At 57.1% G+C, this 20519-nt stretch overlaps 1 protein-coding gene across 3 annotated transcripts in view; it reads right to left on the bottom strand.

The window, feature by feature from the left end:
- The window catches only part of RNF212 (ring finger protein 212), a 36418-nt gene that overhangs the window by 14340 nt on the left and 1559 nt on the right, over positions 1 to 20519 (bottom strand). For 2 of the 3 annotated variants that reach the window (XM_039220400.1, XM_039220401.1), the window contains 7 exons: positions 17933 to 17994; positions 8114 to 8188; positions 4809 to 4865; positions 3424 to 3482; positions 2085 to 2137; positions 1938 to 1998; positions 1061 to 1106 (listed from right to left, as the gene is read on the bottom strand). In XM_039220400.1, the coding sequence (XP_039076331.1) occupies positions 1061 to 1106; positions 1938 to 1998; positions 2085 to 2137; positions 3424 to 3482; positions 4809 to 4865; positions 8114 to 8188; positions 17933 to 17994 (413 nt within the window). The remainder of the gene's footprint in view (positions 1 to 1060; positions 1107 to 1937; positions 1999 to 2084; positions 2138 to 3423; positions 3483 to 4808; positions 4866 to 8113; positions 8189 to 17932; positions 17995 to 20519) is intronic. The other variant, XM_039220402.1, reaches the window with a different exon arrangement.

The raw sequence follows: 20519 nt of genomic DNA on the forward strand, positions 1-20519 counted from the left end.
CCTCACCTCCTGGAGGCCTGGGGGCAGAGCCTCACCTCCTCCCAACCTGCCCTTGACCGCAGCGCGTGCTACCCCTGGTCCAGCACCTCACTCTGCAATTTCAAGACTGTTCACTGTGTTCGGGTCCCTGGACTCTAACACCCAGGGACATGGTGATCAGCTTAGGATGTCAGCCTCTAATCTCCAAAACAAGGCCACATGTGGGCGAGGCTCCGAGTGCAGCCTCCGTGGAGCAAGGGCCAGCAGGCGGCGTGTGGGGGCTGGGATCCACAGGGCAGGGAGGGGGTGCACCCACAGCCTCCCTCCCACATGCGGGGGGGGGCAGGGACAGGAGGGGGACGGAGAGATGGGCATGGAGGGGAGGCACACACTGGCACCGGATGCCAAGGACCAGGGTGTCTCCTCCCCCCCGCCTCCTATCCTGGAATCCAGATTCCTCCTTAACCTGGTTCCAGGCTGGCCCCTGGGAAACAAGCACTACTTCTCAGTAACCAGCCTGCACACAGCACACACTCACGGGGCCACCGGAGACGGAGCGGCCGCGTCCCAGGTGCTTGCGAACAAGCAGTGCCAGGCGGGATATGAATTAAGTCAGGGCACCACCGAGTCCGTGTGCCCCAGGCCACTCCCTCTGGGGACCCGCTTCCCCACCCCTTTCCGGAGCTGCCTGACATCTGGCCTGGGGTGCGGGGGTAGGGGAGTCCCAGGCCTCTCTCTACCAGGGCCAGGACGGACGGCTCGAGCTCCCTGGGGCCTCGCCTCTCTCCAAGTGGGAGCTGAGCCTCTGTTCTTCCGGGTCTCCTACCCTCTGCCGCATGCGGCCGGACTGGGTTTGTCCTGATTTCACTCAGCAGCTCTTCCTTCCTCCCCACCTGCTGCTCACGGAAGGGGAGCGTGCTGGAAACCGTTATCCAGGACCTGCTTTATGAACCACATCCCAGCCTGCTCGGGGCCCCCGGCCCCCCCGCCCAGCAGGGCCGAAGGCTGGTGCTTCCTAGCGCTGAGAAAACCAGAGGCTGCGGGTGGGATGAGGCGGGACCCAGGGAGCAGGGGTACTCACTTTTCTTGCTGGGGAAGGAGTAGGGTCAACCTGCATGGACACCACCCTGTTAAATGACAAGGGGTCACGTTCAGGGGCCCGGGGCTCATCAGCCACGTGACACCACGGAGACTCGTGCCACAGGCCCCGTGCCCACGTCCAGGCCCCTGCACGCGGAGGCCTCCTCGTCCCGTCCCCACAGCCCTCTCAGGCCCGAGCCCCTGCACCGCCCTCAGCGCTCCCCGCCCGCCCCGCGTCTCAGTAAATGTTCGTTCCTGAACTACTCGGCCGAGTCTGACACGGAAGCACCGCCAGGGCCTCCTCGTAGGAGAAAACAGGCAGAAGAGTGACAACAAAGAAAGGACGGGAGAGGGGCCACTGGGCTCCCGTGGGGGGGGGGGGAGCTGCTGGACACGGCGAAGAAGCCCCAGGGGGCTCAGGGTCCCCAGGGGAGCCACCTGTGCGGCTGAGGTCTCTTGTTCTACTTTTGTCTGTGCTGGATTAGTCTCCAAGCCGCCTCCCCTGGCCTGGCCGTCCCGGCCACAGGTCAGAGTCCCAGGGATGACGCCCATTGGCCCAGTGTGGTTGCAGGATGTCCTCCAACCAATCGCTGTGACTGTGGGGACAGAGCTGTGACGGGCCAGCCCGGACCACACACCTGGCGGTGAGGCTGCGCCCCATGGGTGCCGTGGGGCAGGCAGGAGCCCAAGGGAGAGGCAGGCTGCCGCATCCTGCACTCGGTGTCACTGCCTGTCCGCTGAGCCGTCCAGCAGGGTGGGGGGAGGGGGAGACTTGCAGGGTGGAGGAAGGAGAGAACCAGAGGCGTGTCAGAGGACTGGCGGTGCGACCCGCCGGAGCTGGCCTGGGACTCTCGGGGACCCTCAGACGGGACACACACCTGTCAGAGGCTGATGAGTCGGGGGGCAGAGGCAGGTGTCCGCCGGGCCTCGCCGAAGGGGCTGCAGCGGGGGTCCGAGCGTTAGGCCGTGCTCGCCGGCCCAGCTGCCTCTTCACATCCCCCCAGCTCAGACCCTGTGTCACTTACTCAAAACCGGAGTTTTTATTGTGCTGAAAGCTGACTGTTGTGACAACCTCGTGCTACACAGACAGAGAGAGAGGAGTTCATTAGACCGTAAGCATTTTCTTCCACGTGACCCGTCCCAGTTACAAGCCTCAGCCGGCAGCGCAGCCAGATGCTCGGCGGGCGCCTGGCCCCCACCCGCCAGCCTCCTTCACACATACACGCATGCGCGCGCGCACACACACACACTCCCACGTCCCCGAGGAGCCCCCTGAGGACGGGCAAGCGGCCTGTGGCTCCCTCTGACTGCCAGCGCCCAGTGCCGGGAACAAGCAGGTGCTAACCGCCTGACGGACCACGGCGGGGGCAGGTGGCCGGCCGCCTCTGTGGCATGGGGGCCGCGCATCTCTGAGGGCCCTCGCCCCTGCCCGTGGGCTCCTAACACCGATGTGCTCCGTGTTGCCCTCCCTCCCCCCAGGACACGAGGGTAACAGAGAGCCACCAGCACCCCCACGGGAGGATGTGAGGCCACGCCGCGCCGCCTGGGCCCTTCCTGCCCTGGCCGGGGAACAGGTGGACGCGGTCTGGGTGAGAGCGCGTGCGGAGCCAGCCCCCAGGATGAACGGACCCCCCTCCCGGCCCAGAGGGCAGAACAGGCAGACGGGGACTCGGAGGAGTTGGGTGCCGGGGACACGCCACCTGCGATGTGCCTAGCAGAAGATGGGGACAAAAAGAAGCTAACACCACAGTGGTAAAAATGACCGGGAATGTTCTAGAAACGTAAAACTGAGCAGCCATAATGAACTTGTGATGGAAAAAGTGTGCCGCAGCAGCTGAGCGGAGAACCGGGCCTGGGGGCCAAGGAAAGCCCCGTGCACGTCAGAGAGGCTGCAGGGGCAGAGGCCGCACGGGAGCGGCTGCGCTCGGGGCCGCCAGGATCAGAATGCTGACCTCGTGGACACACCTCAGGGCAGAAGGCCCTGCTGACAGTGGGACCCCCCCCCCCGGGACCTCCCCCGCCCGCCGGCACCATTGGCTCCACACGTGGAGCACACGTGCTGCTTGGGTTCACCTGTCCCCGTGCCGTAGTTCCTGGCAGACGGGAGGCCGCCAGGCTGTGCGTGGAGCCCCGACAGGGCCCGGCCACCGGGCGCCTCTGCCTCAGGGGCCCCTCAGGGGTTCTCACATCTCCCTTTCTGTCTCCCTTTGCTCCCCTTCGCCTCCCACTGAACTGCTGCCTTGACAGAAGCTTGCAGCAAATGCAAGCGCTCCTTCCCCAGCCCCCTGGGTTACAAGGCCTGGGACAGACGGCCAAGGGCATGCAGTCGGCTGCCCTGGATGCGCGCGCTCTGCGAGGACTCACCCCTGCAGCTGCTCCATCCGCAGCACTGACCTCCGAAGGGATTCTTCCAGCTTGGAGATCTAAACACGACCAGAGTTCTGGTCACCAGGTGGCGTGGCTGACGCTTCCCCAAGCACACGCCGAGCCTCCAACCTCTTAAACCACAAATCGGAACGTGGGCGACACGGGAGCTGTCCTCTCGCTGTCGAGTGAATGTGCACGGAGCTCAGGCCGTCAGGGGCGCCACCCCCTGGGAGCATGAGGCAGCCTCACCCAGGTGCTCCCCAGGAGCATGAGGCACCTCACCCAGGAGCTCTGTCTACACTCCAGAAGGCGCCGTTCTGAGTCAGACCTGAAGCCCCAGATTAACACTGCTGCTTTTACCAAAGCTTTGCTTTCCTTTCCTTTAGAGTCCTTACGGGGTGAGAGGCGAGTACTTACAGGGAGAAAGGCAAGTACTTGGACGGTGAGAGGAGATACTTAGAGGGCGAGAGGTGAGTACTTAGAGGGCAAGAAGAGATACTTAGAGGGCGAGAGGCAAGTACTTAAGAGGGCAAGAAGAGATACTTGGAGGGCGAGAGGCGAGTACTTACAGGGCGAGAGGCGAGTACTTGGAGGGTGAGAGGCGAGTACTTACAGGGTGGGAATAGAGTACTTAGAGGGTGAGAGGAGAGTACTTACAGGGCGAGAGGTTACTTACAGGGTGAGAGGTGAGTACTTGGAGGGCGAGAAGAGATACTTAGAGGGCGAGAGGTGAGTACTTACAGGGCTAGAGTACTTGGAGGGCGAGAGGAGATACTTAGAGGGCGAGAGGCGAGTACTTGGAGGGTGAGAGGCGAGTACTTACAGGGTGGGAATAGAGTACTTAGAGCACAAATGAACAGGCACCTAGAGCGTCCTTTACAAGGACTGGCCAGGGGCGCCTGGGTGGCTTAGTTGGTTAAGCGTCCGACTTTTGCTTGGGTCATGATCTCGCGGTTCGTGGGTTTGAGCCCCGCGTTGGGCTTTGTGCTGACTGCCAGCTCAGAGCCTGGAGCCTGTTTAGGAGTCTGTGACTCTCTCTCTCTCTGACCCTCCCCAGCTCACGCTCTCTCTCTTTCTAGAAATAAATAAAACATTAAAAAAAAAAAAAAAAACAAAAAAAAAAACAAGGACTGGCCGGCCAGTGCTACCTCACAGTTGCTGCCGACAGGAAGTAACTTATGGCTCTGGGGACGGGAGTGGGTCAGCGTTGGCATCCCAAGGTGAACCTGCCCTGGTGATCACAGCAGGGCCCCCAAGCAGCCACGTGCAGACCACGGACAGGAACTGCGCACCAGACTCAGGGTGGGCGGGTAGGTGCCGACCCAGGGGCCTGGCGGCCGTGAGGCGCAGCCTGTGACGAGGCGGCATGTCGCTGGATTTACCTTTTCTCTGTAGAAGGCCAACAGTCTCTTTCTGTGCTTTTCTTGAAATTCTGAAACCTGAGAAGAGAATACGTTCAGCCGCTGGCCCTGGCACAGGGCTGCCACCGCACACTGTCCTGGCAGCCAGCGGTTGGGAGGGACCGTCAGTGCAAGCACCAGCATGCCCGTCCCCTTGCCTGTCCACTGGCTCAGGCGCAGCCCCGCCGGCTGCCACCCTGTGCCCAAAGCAGAGCTCAGGACGGCCGTGCAGGGAGCGTGAGCAGTGGTGTGTGTCCAAGTGCGAGCCGAGGCCGCGAGCTCCAGTGAGGGTCGCGCTGCCTCCCTTGCTTGTGGTTTCAGAGGCGTTCGGGGCCTGGCCTCGGGATGGACACGACCAGCGGCCCAATCGCAGCATACCGCCCCTTTGGGAGCAGCAGCTGGGTCACAGGATGGCCTCCTGACCAAACAGCACCAACAGGCACACCCGGAAGTCTAGGTGGACGGGGCCAGCCTGGGAGGGAAGAGCCAGCGCAGGCAAGGGCACCCGGTGGAGCGGAAGCGGCTGGGAGCCCACGGACCTTGTCTGGACCTCCAGGGCCCACTGCTCCTGGCCCAACACCATCTCTGGTCTTCCATTTGTGGGAGCCCTGACTTCCGCGTCTGCAGTGGGCTCCCGAGAGCAGCAGCGTAAATCAGAAACCGCGGCCTGAGATTTACTCAGGGGAGGAAACAGCCATCCCCCAGGAGGGAAGCCTCCAGACGCGATGCGTTCCCTCTTGAGATACTATGCAGTGACTGATAAAACCCGACTCTGCTGCCCCGGGGCAAGGCTCCCATGGTGGCACGTGCAGGGCTGGGCGCAGGGCCACGTGGGATAGGAAGTCAGCATCCCGCGGGTCCCTCCCCAGGAATCCGCCAAACGCACAGACATGAAGGGACGGCCAGTCCACAGCGGGTCCAAAGACCTCGTCTGGGGGCCAGGCCATCCCCGGAAGACGGGACCACAGTCAGGAGTGACAAACACCCTCCTATCCTGACCGCATCTTCTGAAGGGTGCTGCGCCCCCGGGGTCTGGAGAACACGCGGCTGGGGCTTCCGCTCCGAAGGACGAGGGGCGACAGACACAGGCTCGGCCCGGAGCACTAGTCCGGAGGGACGCCACCAGGGGCCATCCTCAGAGCTTGTCCTCGACGACAGCTCTCGGGCCCTGTGGCTCCTCAGGTCTGGCTTCCAGGAGGGGGGCCTCACTTCCGGGCGAGGCGGTGTGGGCGGCGAGGCAGGCCTGACGGTCTAGACCTGGGTGGGGGCCGGGCATGGTGGGGAGCGGTTCTGGTGGATCTGAAGCCACCCTCCACTGTCACCTTCAGCAGGACAAGACTCAAGTCTGTCTGCTTGGTCTCCTTCCTCAACGGGCGCTAGGCGTGCGGCAGGAAGAGAACGTGGCACACTGGCTCTGAAGCCTGGTGTCTCGGGGCAGGGCAGACTCAGCAACAGCAGGAGCCTCTGGGCACGACCACAGCACGGCCACGGGAGGGCCGCACGCGCGCTGGCACGTGGGGCCTTCGCCTCGGAGGGGCCGGGCCGTGCTCCTTCACCCGGCAGGCTGCGCTCACTCCAGAACGGGGAGGAAGGACGTGTGCGAGGCAGGCTTGCGGACAGGACACTGAGCCCGGAGGGTCCTGGTGTGAGTCCGTGGCAGCGTGGACCCCGTGTCTGCGTGCCGCCCACCTGTACCAGGCAGGGGCCAGACTCCAGGACCCCAGGGTGTCGGCCCGACTGACCGTGTGCCGGGCCCCTCGGGCTGACCGCTGCGGACTTGATGGGGGTGGGGACACCAACAGGACAAAATCGAAAGTGCCGGGAGCCTCGTCTGGGAGAGAACGCCCTCCTGGACGGAGAGGGCACGGCCTCGCCAGAGTCTGTGAGGCGCACGGGCTGAGGAAGGCCAGGCCGGGAGCCCACCACGCACACCCATTCTTTGCCGTTCTCTGTGCCTGGCAGGAGGTGCGGGCCGGCCCGGGCCGGGGGGCGGTCGCGTCAGGTGGAGCCCCGGCCTCCGTGTGGCAGGTCAGGGTCGGTCAGGTCTCCTGTCTCATCCCCACCCCCTGGAGGAGCAGCGGCCTGTCCACACTCTGACCAACGCGGACTGGCCTGGCTTAGGGGAGAGGCAGCCAGGTGAGCAGGGTCCCAGGGAGGTCGTAGGGAGAAGGGAGAATTCTGTTTCTTCCCCAATGGATCAGGAGGGGGGGCTTCCCAAGGCTGCGGCGGAAGGGCCTGTCGCGGTCCTGACAGGGTCTCACGCGTGCCCGGGGCCAAGGGAGGAGGGAGGCTTTGCGCTCTTCAAGCGGCTGGAGGCCCCCAGAGCTCCAGGGCTTTTCTGCCAACGCTGACCCCACTAGACGCAAATACTGAGAGAAACCTCGGGCACGTATCCATTCACTGCGGATCAATAAACCTGCCGTGTTAACACGGGTACCAGTGTGACATCCTGCCGTGTGGCCTCTGGAAACCCCACTGCGCACCGCGACCGCCAGGCTCACGACCATGGGAGACAGGACCCAGAGGTGAAGAGCAGGTTGCTCGGCAGCTGCCTCAGCAGCCTCCGTCCCCACCCCGGGGGCCACGCACGGTCTGGGACAGCATGAGTCTTTGCAGGGCTGTCTGGCAACGCCATGTCCTGGCACAGGGCTGCCTGTGGTTCTGAATGTCGTGGGCGTCAGGCTCTCTAAGCCTGAGAACACGGATGGCTCCCGGGCCTCGGGGGCCCGGCCCACGAAAGCTCCCCCTGCGGAGGATGACAGAGGCATCCGGGCTCTGCTCGGCCCCTGCCTTGTGCCACTGTTGTGTCCTGGACCCCAGATGGGACTGCAGCGCTAAACGTAGACGGGTGACACTGCGCTGGCTTCGGGCCGCGTCACGGCTGGAAAGCGGCCTCGCAGAAGAGGAGGTCTGGGCGGGGCTGGCAGACAGCAGCCTCCAGACGTGCAACGGGCCCAGGGTGTCAGGGCGGGCACTGCCCTGTCTTGGCCCGCCGCCCCAGGGGACAGGTCTCAGCTAGAGGCGGCTCCTGCTGCTGCCCCGCGTGGCCTCTTCCCCTGCCCCACGTGGGGGCTACACATTGAGCGAAGGGGGAGAAGCGGGATGGCTGGGGGACTCCCTTCTTTCCCAGGCAGCTTCCTGGACAGACGGTGGCCTGCACGTGGTCCTGTGATGTCTGGGTGGTCAGACGCCTGGGGGGGGGCGGGGGGTGAGCAGGGGCAGGGTCGGGAGGGGGACAGCCTCACGACGGGTTACGCCGAGCAAGAAGCCCCCTGTGCAGGGCTCACCTGGCAGGTCTCCCTTGAGTACTTCCTACACAGGCCGTCTATGCCCGTGAACAGTGCCTGGATATCCGCATCCGTCTGAAAGAGAAGGAAAGCAGGGTCCCCGTCACCACCTCTAACGCGGGCGTGCGGCCGCACCTCCAGATCTAGAGCCGGCCACACGTGACACAGTCAGTCGATTCCTCACAAGCCGTCTCCGGGGGCCCCGGGGGGGACACCTATGTCCCGGCTGCTGGTGGCTGAGGCAGGCGAAGGGCAGCACCACCCCTCCAGTGCTAAGGGGCTCTGGGCACCCCCCGGGGCAGAGTGGCTGGCAGCCGGCTGAGCCCCTGGGACACACATCCTCATCTGTGAGGCAAGAGACACCCCTACTTGGACGGGCTCCCCCAAAGCCTGAAGGAGGCAGGGGTGAAAGCCAAGCAGAGAAGATGCACGGAGCTCGGAAGAAGGTGAAAGCCGCCGCGCGCAGCGAACTCATCACAAGAACGCGCTGAGTGACAGAAAACAAGCGAAAGCGCCGAAGAAACCGCGCCTGCGACTGACGCCGCCGCGCAGACGTGCCCTGCCTCCGCCCCGGCAACGGCTGCCCTGCGGCAGGACTCTGGGAGGGCAGCGTGCGGCACAGCAGAGCCCGGGTGGGGGCGCGCACGGGAGCCAGAAGGTGCAGGAGGCGCCTCCCGCGTCCTCCCCGTCCGCTCCTCGGTCTGGGCCCTAAGCAAGTCACGAGCGTCAGGATGTGCCCGCGAGCTGCGGTGAGTGACCATGAAATGACTCAGAGGAGCAGCAGAGACTGGGGCTTGCTCCTCAAGGGGGGGCCTTTGGGGGAGACGGCACGGGGCTGGGAGCAGGCCTGGCTCTGGAAGGTAAGGGGGCCACTCCCCGGCGGGAGTGCGGCGAAGGACCTGCGCGCTGCCACCTGGACGGACCGCTGCAAGGTGGGGCAGCACGGCCCACGGGGGGGGGCCCACGGGGAGGGGCCCTGCCGGCACCAGCCAGACCCGCCGCCCCAGCACCTGGCCCAACACCTCCCAGCCGCTATCTCCCGAGTGAGGCGCCCTCCCCAAACGCCATGCGGGGCGCGGGAGAACAAAAGGGCAGAAGTGTCCCCAACAGAGGTTGGCTGGGCCAGGTGCTCAGCAAGTGGGGACCGTGCCTGTTATGCAAAGACACACACACAGACGACCCCAAACAAGATGAATGGCTCCGCAGACCAGAAATGAAAGCACTTGGAAAGGCTGTCACTGATCAGTCAGGGTCCACTGCCTTCTGTGACAGGAGTCCATCATTCTACACGTGATGGAGTCCCCAAGGGGCGTGGGGGGCGTGAAGGGGCACAGGGGGTCGTGGAGGGTCACGGGGGGGGCGTGGAGGGGCGTGGGGGGCGTGGAGACAGTGCAGCCGAGGGCTCTCCAGGCTAACGAATGAGCTCACTGCACAGGCTGTGGAATCTCTGAGAAGCCAAGTGGGACAAGTATGCAGACAACCGTTGCCACACATGGGAGAGCCAACTGCGGAACAAGACAAGCAACAGAGAAATATAGTCAAAGCATCAAAAAACATTAATTTCCATTAAAGAACTCTTTTTTTTTTAATGTTTATTTAAGAGAGAGAGAGAGAGAGAGAGGTGTAGAGTACAAGTTGGGGAGAGACAGGGAGACAAAGAATCTGAAGTGGACTCCAGGCTGTCGGCACAGAGCCCACTGTGGGGCTCGAACTCATGAACCAATGGGTCATGACTTGAGCTGAAGTAGGACGCTTAACCGATGGAGCCACCCAGGTGCCCCTAAAGAATTCTAAGCCCAGGGAAAATATGCTTCAAAATGGAGACAAAAAAAGAGGTCTTTTTCAGACGAACGAGAACCAGAATGGGTCACCAACAGAAGCCACGGCCTTCAGGGAGGAAAGGGTTCCTCGGTGGGAACAAGCAGGTTCAGGAGCAAGTGAGGAGCATGAGGGAAGGGGACTGTAGGGTGACCCAAGGTCAGATTGGTGACCACACACTCACTGTCCCGTGGGGCTCCGCACAGGCAGAACTAAACCACGCGCTGACAGCATGACGGGAAGGGGGGACAAAGGTGGCGGAAGTGTCTGAGACCCTTGCATTGGCAGGAAGTCTACTTCACGTTGGAAGGCCAAGGGCACACCGCAGTCTCTGGGATCATGGAAACAAATGCTGCCCTGGTCTGATGCTCAGGTCACAAACAATTCCCACAGCCGTGTACCCACACTTGTGCATTCTTCTGTATTAGACTTGAATAAATGTAAAAACAACGACTAAAAATCCCCAAATAGTTCTAAACTAATCAATATAGTTTCAGAAAACACACAGGTCACAGGAGTAATCAAGTAAAAATTTCAAATTATTTCAAAGTGAGAGATAACAAAAATATAACACAGCCAAATGCATAAACTCAGACAATGATGAACAGAGAAGCACCATAACCTCATAACATAAGTATCGGAAGGGAGAGACTAGAGGTGGATGTAAGCAACTATCTTTTTTTTTTTTCTTTAAGGTTTTTTTAAATTTATTTCTAGAGAGAGAGAGAGCGTGAGCAGGGGAGGGTCAGAGAGAGAGGGAGTCACAGACTAAAACAGGCTCCAGGCTCTGAGCTGGCAGTCAGCACAGAGCCCGACGCGGGGCTCGAACCCACGAACCGTGAGATCACGACCCAAGCGAAAGTCGGACGCTTAACCGACTAAGCCACCCAGGCGCCCCTGTAAGCAACTATCTTAAAGAACAAATTAAACCCAAAGATAAAAGAAAAGGGAAACGATAAAGAGAACAAAGTTGAGAACAAAAGTAAAGTGATGACAGAGCCAAAACATCTGAGAACACTGATAAAAGTCCATAAAACCAGGTGAGACTATTGAAGAAAAAAGAGAAGGCAACAAAAAAGGGACATCACTACAGACCTCACAGACACAGAAAGTACAGATGACTGGAGACGTGTGGATGATGAGAAATTTCAAAATTCAGAGGAAGTGCACAAATTCCTAGAAAAAGACAACTTACTTAAGCTGACCCAAGAATTAGGAACTCTGAATAGTTTCATACCTAACTAAACCCTACTGGGGCACCTGGGGGGCTCAGTTAGCTGAGCGTCCGACTTTGGCTCAGGTCATGATCACATTGTTCATGAGTTTGAGCCCCGCGTCGGGCTTACTGCTGTCAGGGTGAACCCTGCTTCGGATTCTCTGTCTCCCCCCTCCTCTCTGTCCCTCCCCCACACTCGCTCGGTCTCTAAAAAATAAACAAACATTAAAAAAAATTAAACAGTAGTTGAAAACCTCCTCAGCCTTCTAGGATCAAAGAGTGTCACACATGAATTTTGCCATTCTCTGAATAACCCCAATCTTAAAAAAATCTTCCAGAAAAGAGAATTTGAAAGAATTTCCAACTCCTTTTATGAAGCCAGCAAAACCTCAATTCACCAAAACTTGAAAAGGGCATGTAAGAAAGGAAAATCACAGGTCAGTTCTCACATGAACACAGGTGCACAAAACCCAAATTCATCTACATAGACAAGCTATACTCCACCACAACCAACTTGCAGTATTTGAAATTCTACTGTGAGTTTAAAAGCCTAAAAATAAATGCAATCTACCACATGAACAAAATAAAGTAGAAAGATAAAATGAAAACCCTCAGTAAGAAACCCAGGGCTCACATGACTACTCCGTGGTGACCCGCTGGAAGCTCGAGCCTGAAATCAGAAGGAGACAAAGCACGCCTGTGGTCACCCATGTCCCCTTGCTGCTTGCGCAGGGAGGAGAGGGCACAGGGAAAGAGAGGGAGGGGCAACACGGAAAACACGCATTTGGAGATGACGTGGCTGTGTACAGGGCTTCCAGAAGACTCCAGATCAGCCAGCAGCATGTTATCAAGTGAATTCAGCACGGTCACCAGGTAGAAGTTCATAAACAAAACCAACTGATCTTTACACACCAACAACAAGCGGGTAAGAAATGAAATTTTAGAAAATGAGTATAGTTGTGTCTCAAAGCCTCAGCACCGAGGGCGACGCTACCCGCGGCACGCAGCCTCGGTACCGGAAAGCACTACTGAAGCCAGCGCACATCTGAGCGAACGGCGCTGTGCCATGCTGCGGTCTCGAGTCCACGCTGCAGGGGTGCTTGTGTATCAGTTTGCCTGTGTTATCGATGAAGTGCAAACCCAACAGGGGACAGGGCTTCGTGTGTGTGGAAACTAACAAGCTGATTCCAGAATCACACTGAGGCGCTAACTTAAGGGGTCACCTGTTTCCCACCCGCACACTGGCGGACGGCTGTGCTCCACGGACGGCCTTCCACTCGGAAACCAGCTGCTCTGCTCGCTGGGTCACCAGCCGCTTGACAGAGTGGGGGGTGAGGGGCAGGTGGGGAGACTGAGTCTGGCTGGGGACCCAGAAAGGAGAGCAGGGCCAGAGACGACGCCCAGACAGGCCAGGGTGCTGTTCCAGCGGCCGGTGTCCACTTCTCTCTTCCGCCTGCAGAAAGGCCATCCCTGAAATGCCCGAAACCCTGGTCCTTGCTGAGGTCATGCCCTCCAGGTCCCGATTCAGGCTGCGGCCTAGGACCCAGGCCATCCCCACCGTGAGCAACCTCCGACCTGCGGCCCGGGCTAGCACAGCTGAATGCGCCCCTCAGACGTCAGGGGAAGGCAAGAGAACACGGCAGTCATGGGACCCTGTGGGGGGCGTCCTGGGGCTCCTGCGGTGCGGCCACCTTCACAGTCGTTCGCCAGGACTCTGCTGCCAGGGGAGCCTCTGGTCTGGCCGCCTCCAGCCCCCGACTCTGCCCAGGGCTCCCCGGGGCCTTAAGTGAAGCGGGTGTGCGGAAGAGGGCCCCGTGCCCTCACCCCGGAGTCCGGACGCCGCTGGCTCCTCCAGGCCCCGGGGCTCCCCACTGCGGCGGCTCCCCTGCGTCTCCGCTGGAGAAGCAGCCAATTCCAGCCCGAGGGCAACCCCTTCTCACCCGCACACCTTTCTGCTCTGCGTTCACCAGAGACTCCGTCCCGGACGCCTCTCCCAGGTCCCCGCGGGCTCCCCGGCCCCGGTCTCCCAGCCCCTGATACATAAGGCCCTTCCCAGGGACAAAGAGCAACAAATACAAGTCAGGTGGTGCCCTGCGTGTGGAGCAGAAGGAGCGGGCGGCTCCGTACGCAGCCCGCAGCCCGGCTTCGCCTGCGACACTGCGTCTGGCGCTGACAAAGCCGGTCAGAACAGAAGCCACGGGCGCACTGTCTTCACAAGGGTGTGTGCTGTTCTGTGAGACGTAGTTCGCGCAGCCGCGTGTGCACCCAAATACACACACCGTGTCACGTTTCCAAGCGTCCTTCCTGCCACAGGCCGAAGAAACCACAGTCACGCAGAACTGCAGGCAGAGACCTAACGGCTGGGGGATGGGGAGGCGGAAACACCTGGCTCCAGGCGCGGTGGCAGGTGAGGCTCGCTGGCCAGGGGCCCGGGTGTCCCCCAGAGGCCAGGCCCCAGAGCCACAGGCACGAGGGGACTTGGGTTTTACTCCCAGAAAGCCGGGACACATGACCCATGTGTGCGGACCGCTCTGGCTATGGAGGGAGAAGATCCTAGCAAGCAGGAGGGAGGGCAGGAAGAACGGTTCGTAGGTGTCACGGTGGCAGCGGAACGGAGGACACGGGCCCCCGAACGCGGGTACGCGGGAGGGAGCGGCCAGGAGCAGCCCCGGCGCGGTGAACAGCCTCACTCACGCACACGCGCCCGGAACAAACAAGCATGTACTTTGTCAGCATCTGGAGAACATTAACAACTACCACGTGTTAGGACACAATAGGGGCGCCTGGGTGGCTCAGTTGGTTGGGCGTCCGACTTCGGTTCAGGTCGTGATCTCACAGTTGGTGAGTTCGAGCCCCGCGTCGGGCTCTGTGCTAACAGCTGACTCAGAGCCTGGAGCCGGTTTTGGATTCTGTGTCTCCCCCTCTCTCTGACCCTCCCCTGCTCACGTTGTCTCTCTCTCTCAGAAATAAATAAAAAACATTAAAAAAAAAAAAAGACAATGAAAATCTTGACAATTAAAAAAAGAAAGCTTATGGCCATATTCTCTGGTCACAAAGGCATAAAGTGAAAAGTTTTCTACAAAAACGAGAGAGGAGATAAAGTCTAACCTCTTAGAAATTAAGGAATATTCTCCCAAATAATTCTTGAGTTGAAAGGGAAGGTAAAAGAAATGAGAGACTACTTAGAAAAGGTAAAAATGATACTCAAAGTGGTGCCGAACAGCAGCCCACAGAAAACACGGACAGTCTGAAGCACAGGTGTTCGCAAACATGCCAGAAGCCGCATGAACCGAGCGTGTGGGCCAAGCGGGTGGAGGCAGCTGGGGTGCCTCCTTGACCGCAGGCCTGGCCGCATGGCTGAGGGCTTAAACCCGCACGTTTCTTTTTGTGTTTTTTTTCATGTCTTTAAAAAATTTTTTTTTAATATTTATTTTTGAGAGAGAGAGAGACAGAGTGTGAGCTGGGGAGGGACAGAGGGAGAGGCGGAGGCACAGAATCTGAAGCAACTCCCGGCTCTGAGCTGTCAGCAGACCCCAGAGCAGGGCTTGAACCCACGGACTACAAGACGGTGACCTGAGCCAAAGTCGGATGATTAACCGATGAGCCACCCAGGTGCCCCTTCATGTTCTTACTTTTAATTGTTCATTTTAATAATCATTTGTTTATCTGCTTATCTCCTTTTCAAAGTTCTCTGAAAGCTTTGTCTTTTTTTTTTTTTTTAAAGTACAACTTATGGTCAAGTTAGCTAACATACAGTGTGTACGGTGTGCTCTAGGCTTTGGGGGTAGATTCCCGTGATTCATCACTTAGGTACAACACCCAGTGCTCCTCCCCACAAGTGCCCTCCTCCGTGCCCATCCCCCACTTCCCCTCCTGCCCCCCCCATCAGTTTGGTCTTTGTAGTTAAGAGTCTCTTATGGTTGCCTCCCTCCCTCCCTCTCTGTAACTACTTTTTTTCCCCTCCCTTCCCTCATGGTCTCCTGTTAAGCTTCTCAAATTCCAGATATGAGTGAAAACACAGGAGACCTGTCTCTCTGACGGACTTATTCCACTTGGTGTAACACCCTCTAGTTCCATCCACGTTGTTGCAAATGGGAAGATTTTATTCTTTTTCATTTCTGAGTAATATTCCATTATGTATACAAACCACATCTTCTTTATCCATTCATCAGCTGATGGACATTTGGGCTCTTTCCATAATTTGGCTATTGTTCATAGCACCGCTATAAACATTGGGGTACATGTGGCCCTGTGAATCAGCACACTCGTATCCTCTGGATAAATTCCTAGTAGTGCTATTGCTGGGTCATAGGGTAGTTTTATTTTTAATTTTTTGAGGAAGTTCCATACTGTTTTCCAGAGTGGCTGCACGAGTTTGCATTCCCACCAGCAGTGCAAGAAGGTCCCCCTCTCTAGGGGCGCCTGGGTGGCTTAGTCGGTTAAGCGTCCGACTTTCACTTAGGTCGTGATCTCACGGTTCGTGGGTTCGAGTCCCGCGTCGGGCTCTGTGCTGACAGCCAGCTCAGAGCCTGGAGCCTATTTCAGAGTCTGTGTCTCCCTCTCTCTGACCCTCCCCTGCTCACGCTCTCTCTCTCTCTCTCTCTCTCTCCTAGAAATAAATAAAAATATATAAAAAAAAAAGAAGGTTCCCCTCTCTCCACATCCTCACCAACATCTGTTGTTGCTGAGTTGTTAGTTTAAGCCACTTTGACCAGTGTTAAAGAACCCAGAATTGGACCCACAACTGTATGGCTGACTAATCTCTGACAAAGCAGGAAAGAGCATCCAATGGAATAAAGACAGTCTCTTCAGCAAACAGTGCTGGGAAAACTGGACAGCGACATGCAGAAGAATGAAACTAGACCACTTTCTTACATCATATACAAAAATAAATTCAAAATGGATAAAAGACCTATGTGTAAGCCAGGAAATCACCAAAATCGTAGAGAAGAAAACAGGCAGCAACCTCTTTGACCTCAGCCGCAGCAATTTCTTACTTGACGTGTCTCCAGAGGCAAGAGAAACAAAAGCAAAAACGAACTACTGGGACCTCATCAAGACAAACAGCTTCTGCACAGCGAAGGAAACAATCAGAAGAACGAAAAGGCAATCGAGGGAATGGGAGAAGATATTTCCAAATGACACATCAGATAGAGGGTTAGAATCCAAAATCTATAAAGAACTTACCAAACTCAACACCCAAAAAATAAATAACCCAGTGAAGAAATGGGCAAAAGACATGAATAGACACTTCTCCAAAGAAGACATCCAGATGGCCAACTGACACATGAAAAGATGCCCAACATCACTTATCATCAGGGAAATACAAATGAGAAGAGCACTGAGGTAAACCTGTACATTTCTTAAAGGAAATAAGGCACTTTCTATCAAACACTTAAAATCTTTGACCTTATTTTTCCACTTCTAGGAATTTATGCTATAGAAATATTCTTTTTTTTTTTTAATATTTTTTAATTTATTTCTAGGAGAGAGAGAGAGAGAAAAACAGCGTGAGCAGGGGAGGGTCAGAGAGAGAGGGAGTCACAGACTGAAACAGGCTCCAGGCTCTGAGCTGGCAGTCAGCACAGAGCCCAACGCGGGTCTCGAACCCACGAACCACGAGATCATGACCTAAGCGAAAGTCGGACGCTTAACCGACTGAGCCACCCAGGTGCCCCAGAAAAGGAATTTTTTAAATGATAGCTATGAGTAAAGTATGGGGGATTTTTACAGCAATGAAACTATTCTGAATGATACTGTAATGGCGGATGCATGTCATTATACACTTGTGAAAGTTCCATAGCACGTCCAACAGAAAGANGAGCCCGACGCGGGGCTCGAACCCACGAACCGCGAGATCATGACCTAAGCGAAAGTCGGACGCTCAACCGACTAAGCCACCCAGGCGCCCCACTATAGAAATATTCTTAAAGATACTCAGAGACATGGTAAAAACTGTTGGCTGTAATACTATTGGAAAAACTAAAACCCCCCGGTAGGAAAATACTGACACGGTTTTGCCAGTAGGAAAATACTGAAACACGATGCAGTGTTTTTAGAGTGTGTGGGTGTGGGGACAGTATAAAGTTAACTGAGAAGACACCGTTCCATCCGTAAAGAGATAAATCACAGTAACACACCCGGTAGGAGCGGCGCTCCGGCTGCTGACATCTGTGGGAAACAGGATTTGAGGGACCTTCAGCTTCTCCACTGTGATTTACTGTATCGTTTTAGTTTTTTTGTGACATTGTATTGTATTTGTAATCAGAAAAAAACAACTGTTGTAGCTTAAAACATCCAATCACATACATATCTTAGAACCTACGTATAAAGAGAATGATCATTTACAACTAGGTTTAACCCAAACAAGTTAAACTGATGTATTTTCAAGAGAGAGCAAGTCATTGTTTCAAGCCTACTGCGACGGTGACCCACTTTGAACGGACTTTCCTCCAGCCCTCTTCTTCGGTATGAACCCCCGGGAGAGCAAACCTTGGTCACCTTCTTCAGGGGCCCGTATTGTGCTGAGGACCCCTATTCACCTCACCTTTACCTCCCGGAACACAGCGGCAAACTACAAACAGGGCCAGTGTACGGGCAAGAAAGAAAGCTGTGTTAGGTATTCAAAACCAAACCCTAACTGTACTTTACTCAGAAATCCTGTAAGACCTTTTAATTAACCTAACAAAATGAAAAAATCTTCAAACACCTCAAATGACTATTACTGAATCTCAAATTTAAAAAAAATACTGATTAACGTTCAGACAACACATATTTGAACTTACCTGTTCCGAAAGTAAAAGTGTGCGACAGGGCACTTTACAAATCAAGCACTCGCCCTTTCTACCTGTGAAAGAAAAGCACACTTTACTATGTCATAGTGGGTATTGCTTCTGAACATGTGGAGACACAGATGCAAATTACAATCTTTCTTCACTAGTAGCATCTGCATTTTCCACGTTCAGTCGTGACAATGCACGTGGCCAGAGCTGGAAATGCAGCGAACAATCCACCTTTTCCTGCCTTGCAGAACTGCCCCAAAATAGTGACTATGAGGATCAACAATACTCAAGTGCGTCCCAGATCTCTCACCGCTGGCTGTTGTAGTGCTATCCTAACGAACGATGGCTAACTATTCAAAATGAAAGTAGCTCCTGGCACCCCACCCAGCAGATGAAGTCAGAGCTTTGTTCTGCCCCCGCAGCCTCACCTCTGCGACACCAGAGCCCGCTCACTGGGAGAGGACTTTGCACCTGCTGAGCTCCGGCCACCTGCGTGGCGTGGCAGCGCCGGGACCGAGACCTCGCACTTCCCACCTGCCAGCGGCAGCGGACTCAGCTGCGCCCATCCGGGGCCCCCAGTGACCCGCTTGTTCCCACCGGGACACCTCCACTGACCTCAGCGCTTCCGGGCCTGCACCCACGTCAGTCAGCGGCAGCAGCAGGCCCCTCGGCCCCGGCTCGGCCCCAACCCCACATGTCAGAGCCTCACTTTCCCACAGAGCAGCCCGGAGCCCAGAGCTGGCCGGTCACTACTGCAGTCCTCGCCCTTCCGAGCAGCACACCCAGCCCGGACGCCGGCCTATCTTTCTCCCCCTCTTCTGGTCCAGTGCAGCTACGAACCAGGAAAAACATCACTTCACGGGGAAGCGGATTCACAGACTTGTGGATTCCAACACTGATGACCCCGCAACACTGCCGGGCAACCATCCATTTTTCTCGGGGGCCCCGCCAGCTCCCTGTGGGGGGGGGGGCTCACACAAGCCCCACACCCCCCACTGACCTCGCTCGATTCCCCTGCCTCTCCTCCAGTCACCTGCCACGGAACAACCCAAGCCACTCTGCCCCCTTCCTGTCTCGTCTCATCCCCGCAGCACAGGGGAGAGGGTCCTTGTAGAGAAAGAGTGGGCTCCCTTCCAGTGGCCCCGAGCTGCCCCTTCCTGTCCCTACAAACACGCTCAAGTCGCCCTTCCCTGAAACATCCAGCCCTGGCAGTACGTTCCTGTGCCCCACGTCGCCACTGTGGGTTCTGGAGCACAGAATCCCCCCTGAGCACCGCTGCAGCCAGAAGCCGCGGAGCCCAAGGTTAACAGAGCTGACGCCTAAAACCGCGAGTAGCGTTGAGAGCAGGGGAAGTGGGAAACCCGACAGCTGGCGGACAGGCAAGCTGCGCTCATACTTAACACAAAGACGTGCCCACTAACCCACGAAGTGCTCCAATAAACGGTGTGAGCGCAGTCGGCCAAAGCACAGACGGCCAATACTGTATGAAAAGAAAACCCAGGGCATGGGTGCGAGGGCCGCAGCTCAGCCCTTTCTGGAAGGGCTGGTGCTAAGTGTCGGCTGTGGTGGGCACAGCCCAGCGAGGCACCGCCACCCGCACATACGCCCAAAGGAGAAAGCCACACAATGAACGAGTGGGGCTTAACAGCTACTATTAGAAAACACACACGGCTTTTACTAGGGAAGCAGTCAGTCAGTCTTGGTAGGGCAACTAGAAGACATACTATGCAGCCTTAGAAACGATGACACAGACTTCGTTTAACATGAAAAGAGATCCATGTCCTATCAGTCAGTGCAGGTAACTGAATGGTATACACGCAATACCGTTAAAATTCTCTTAGCGTTGATTTATTTTTGAGAGGGAGGGAGGGAGGGGCAGAGAGAGGGGGGGACAGAGAAGAGAATGTGAAGCGGGCTGGTAGCAGGGCTCGAACTCACAAACTGTGAGATCCTGACCTAAGCCAAAATCAGACGCCTAGCCCACTGAGCCACCCAGGCGCCCGTTTTTGTTTTAAAAACCTGTATCTGTAGGGAAAAGTCTGGAAGGAAATATGCCGAAGCCTAAGGACTAAGGTCACCGAATAGCTAGGGAGCTAGGGCCAGTGCTCCACCCAGCACCCTCAGTTCTTTCCATTATCTTTTTGTTTTGTTTTTTGTGTGTCCCAGCACCTGCGGCTTTTTGGAGGAATGACCTGGAGCCACCGGAATGTGCTTCGGCCTGAGGCTTCAGTCTGCTGGGAGTCGCCCTGCCTGAGGCCCCGGACCAGTCCCCCACGGCTCAGGACAGGCACCTGTCTCCACTGACCTCACCCCAGCTCAGCCACCACGCCACTGCGTCCCGGGAGGCTCCAATTCTGACTCTGCCCCGGGACACCAGGTCCTACGTGCTCTGCCTCCTCTTCTTCCACAGCCTCCTCCGACCGCCACACGTCGTTAAGAAATGCTCCTCCCAGGTGACACCAGGTTCTGGCTCCCTCCGCCTTCCACCCTCACTCCAGTATCTTCGATTACTAGACACATGCTGCTTCCCAGCGTATTCCTGGCTGTCCTGACACCCAGCCCCAAGTACTCACACCGCACAGGCTCCCCC

The sequence above is a fragment of the Hyaena hyaena genome, unplaced genomic scaffold, assembly GCF_003009895.1.
Source record: "Hyaena hyaena isolate Hyena2069 unplaced genomic scaffold, ASM300989v1 scaffold_886, whole genome shotgun sequence".
NCBI classification, from domain to species: domain Eukaryota; kingdom Metazoa; phylum Chordata; class Mammalia; order Carnivora; family Hyaenidae; genus Hyaena; species Hyaena hyaena.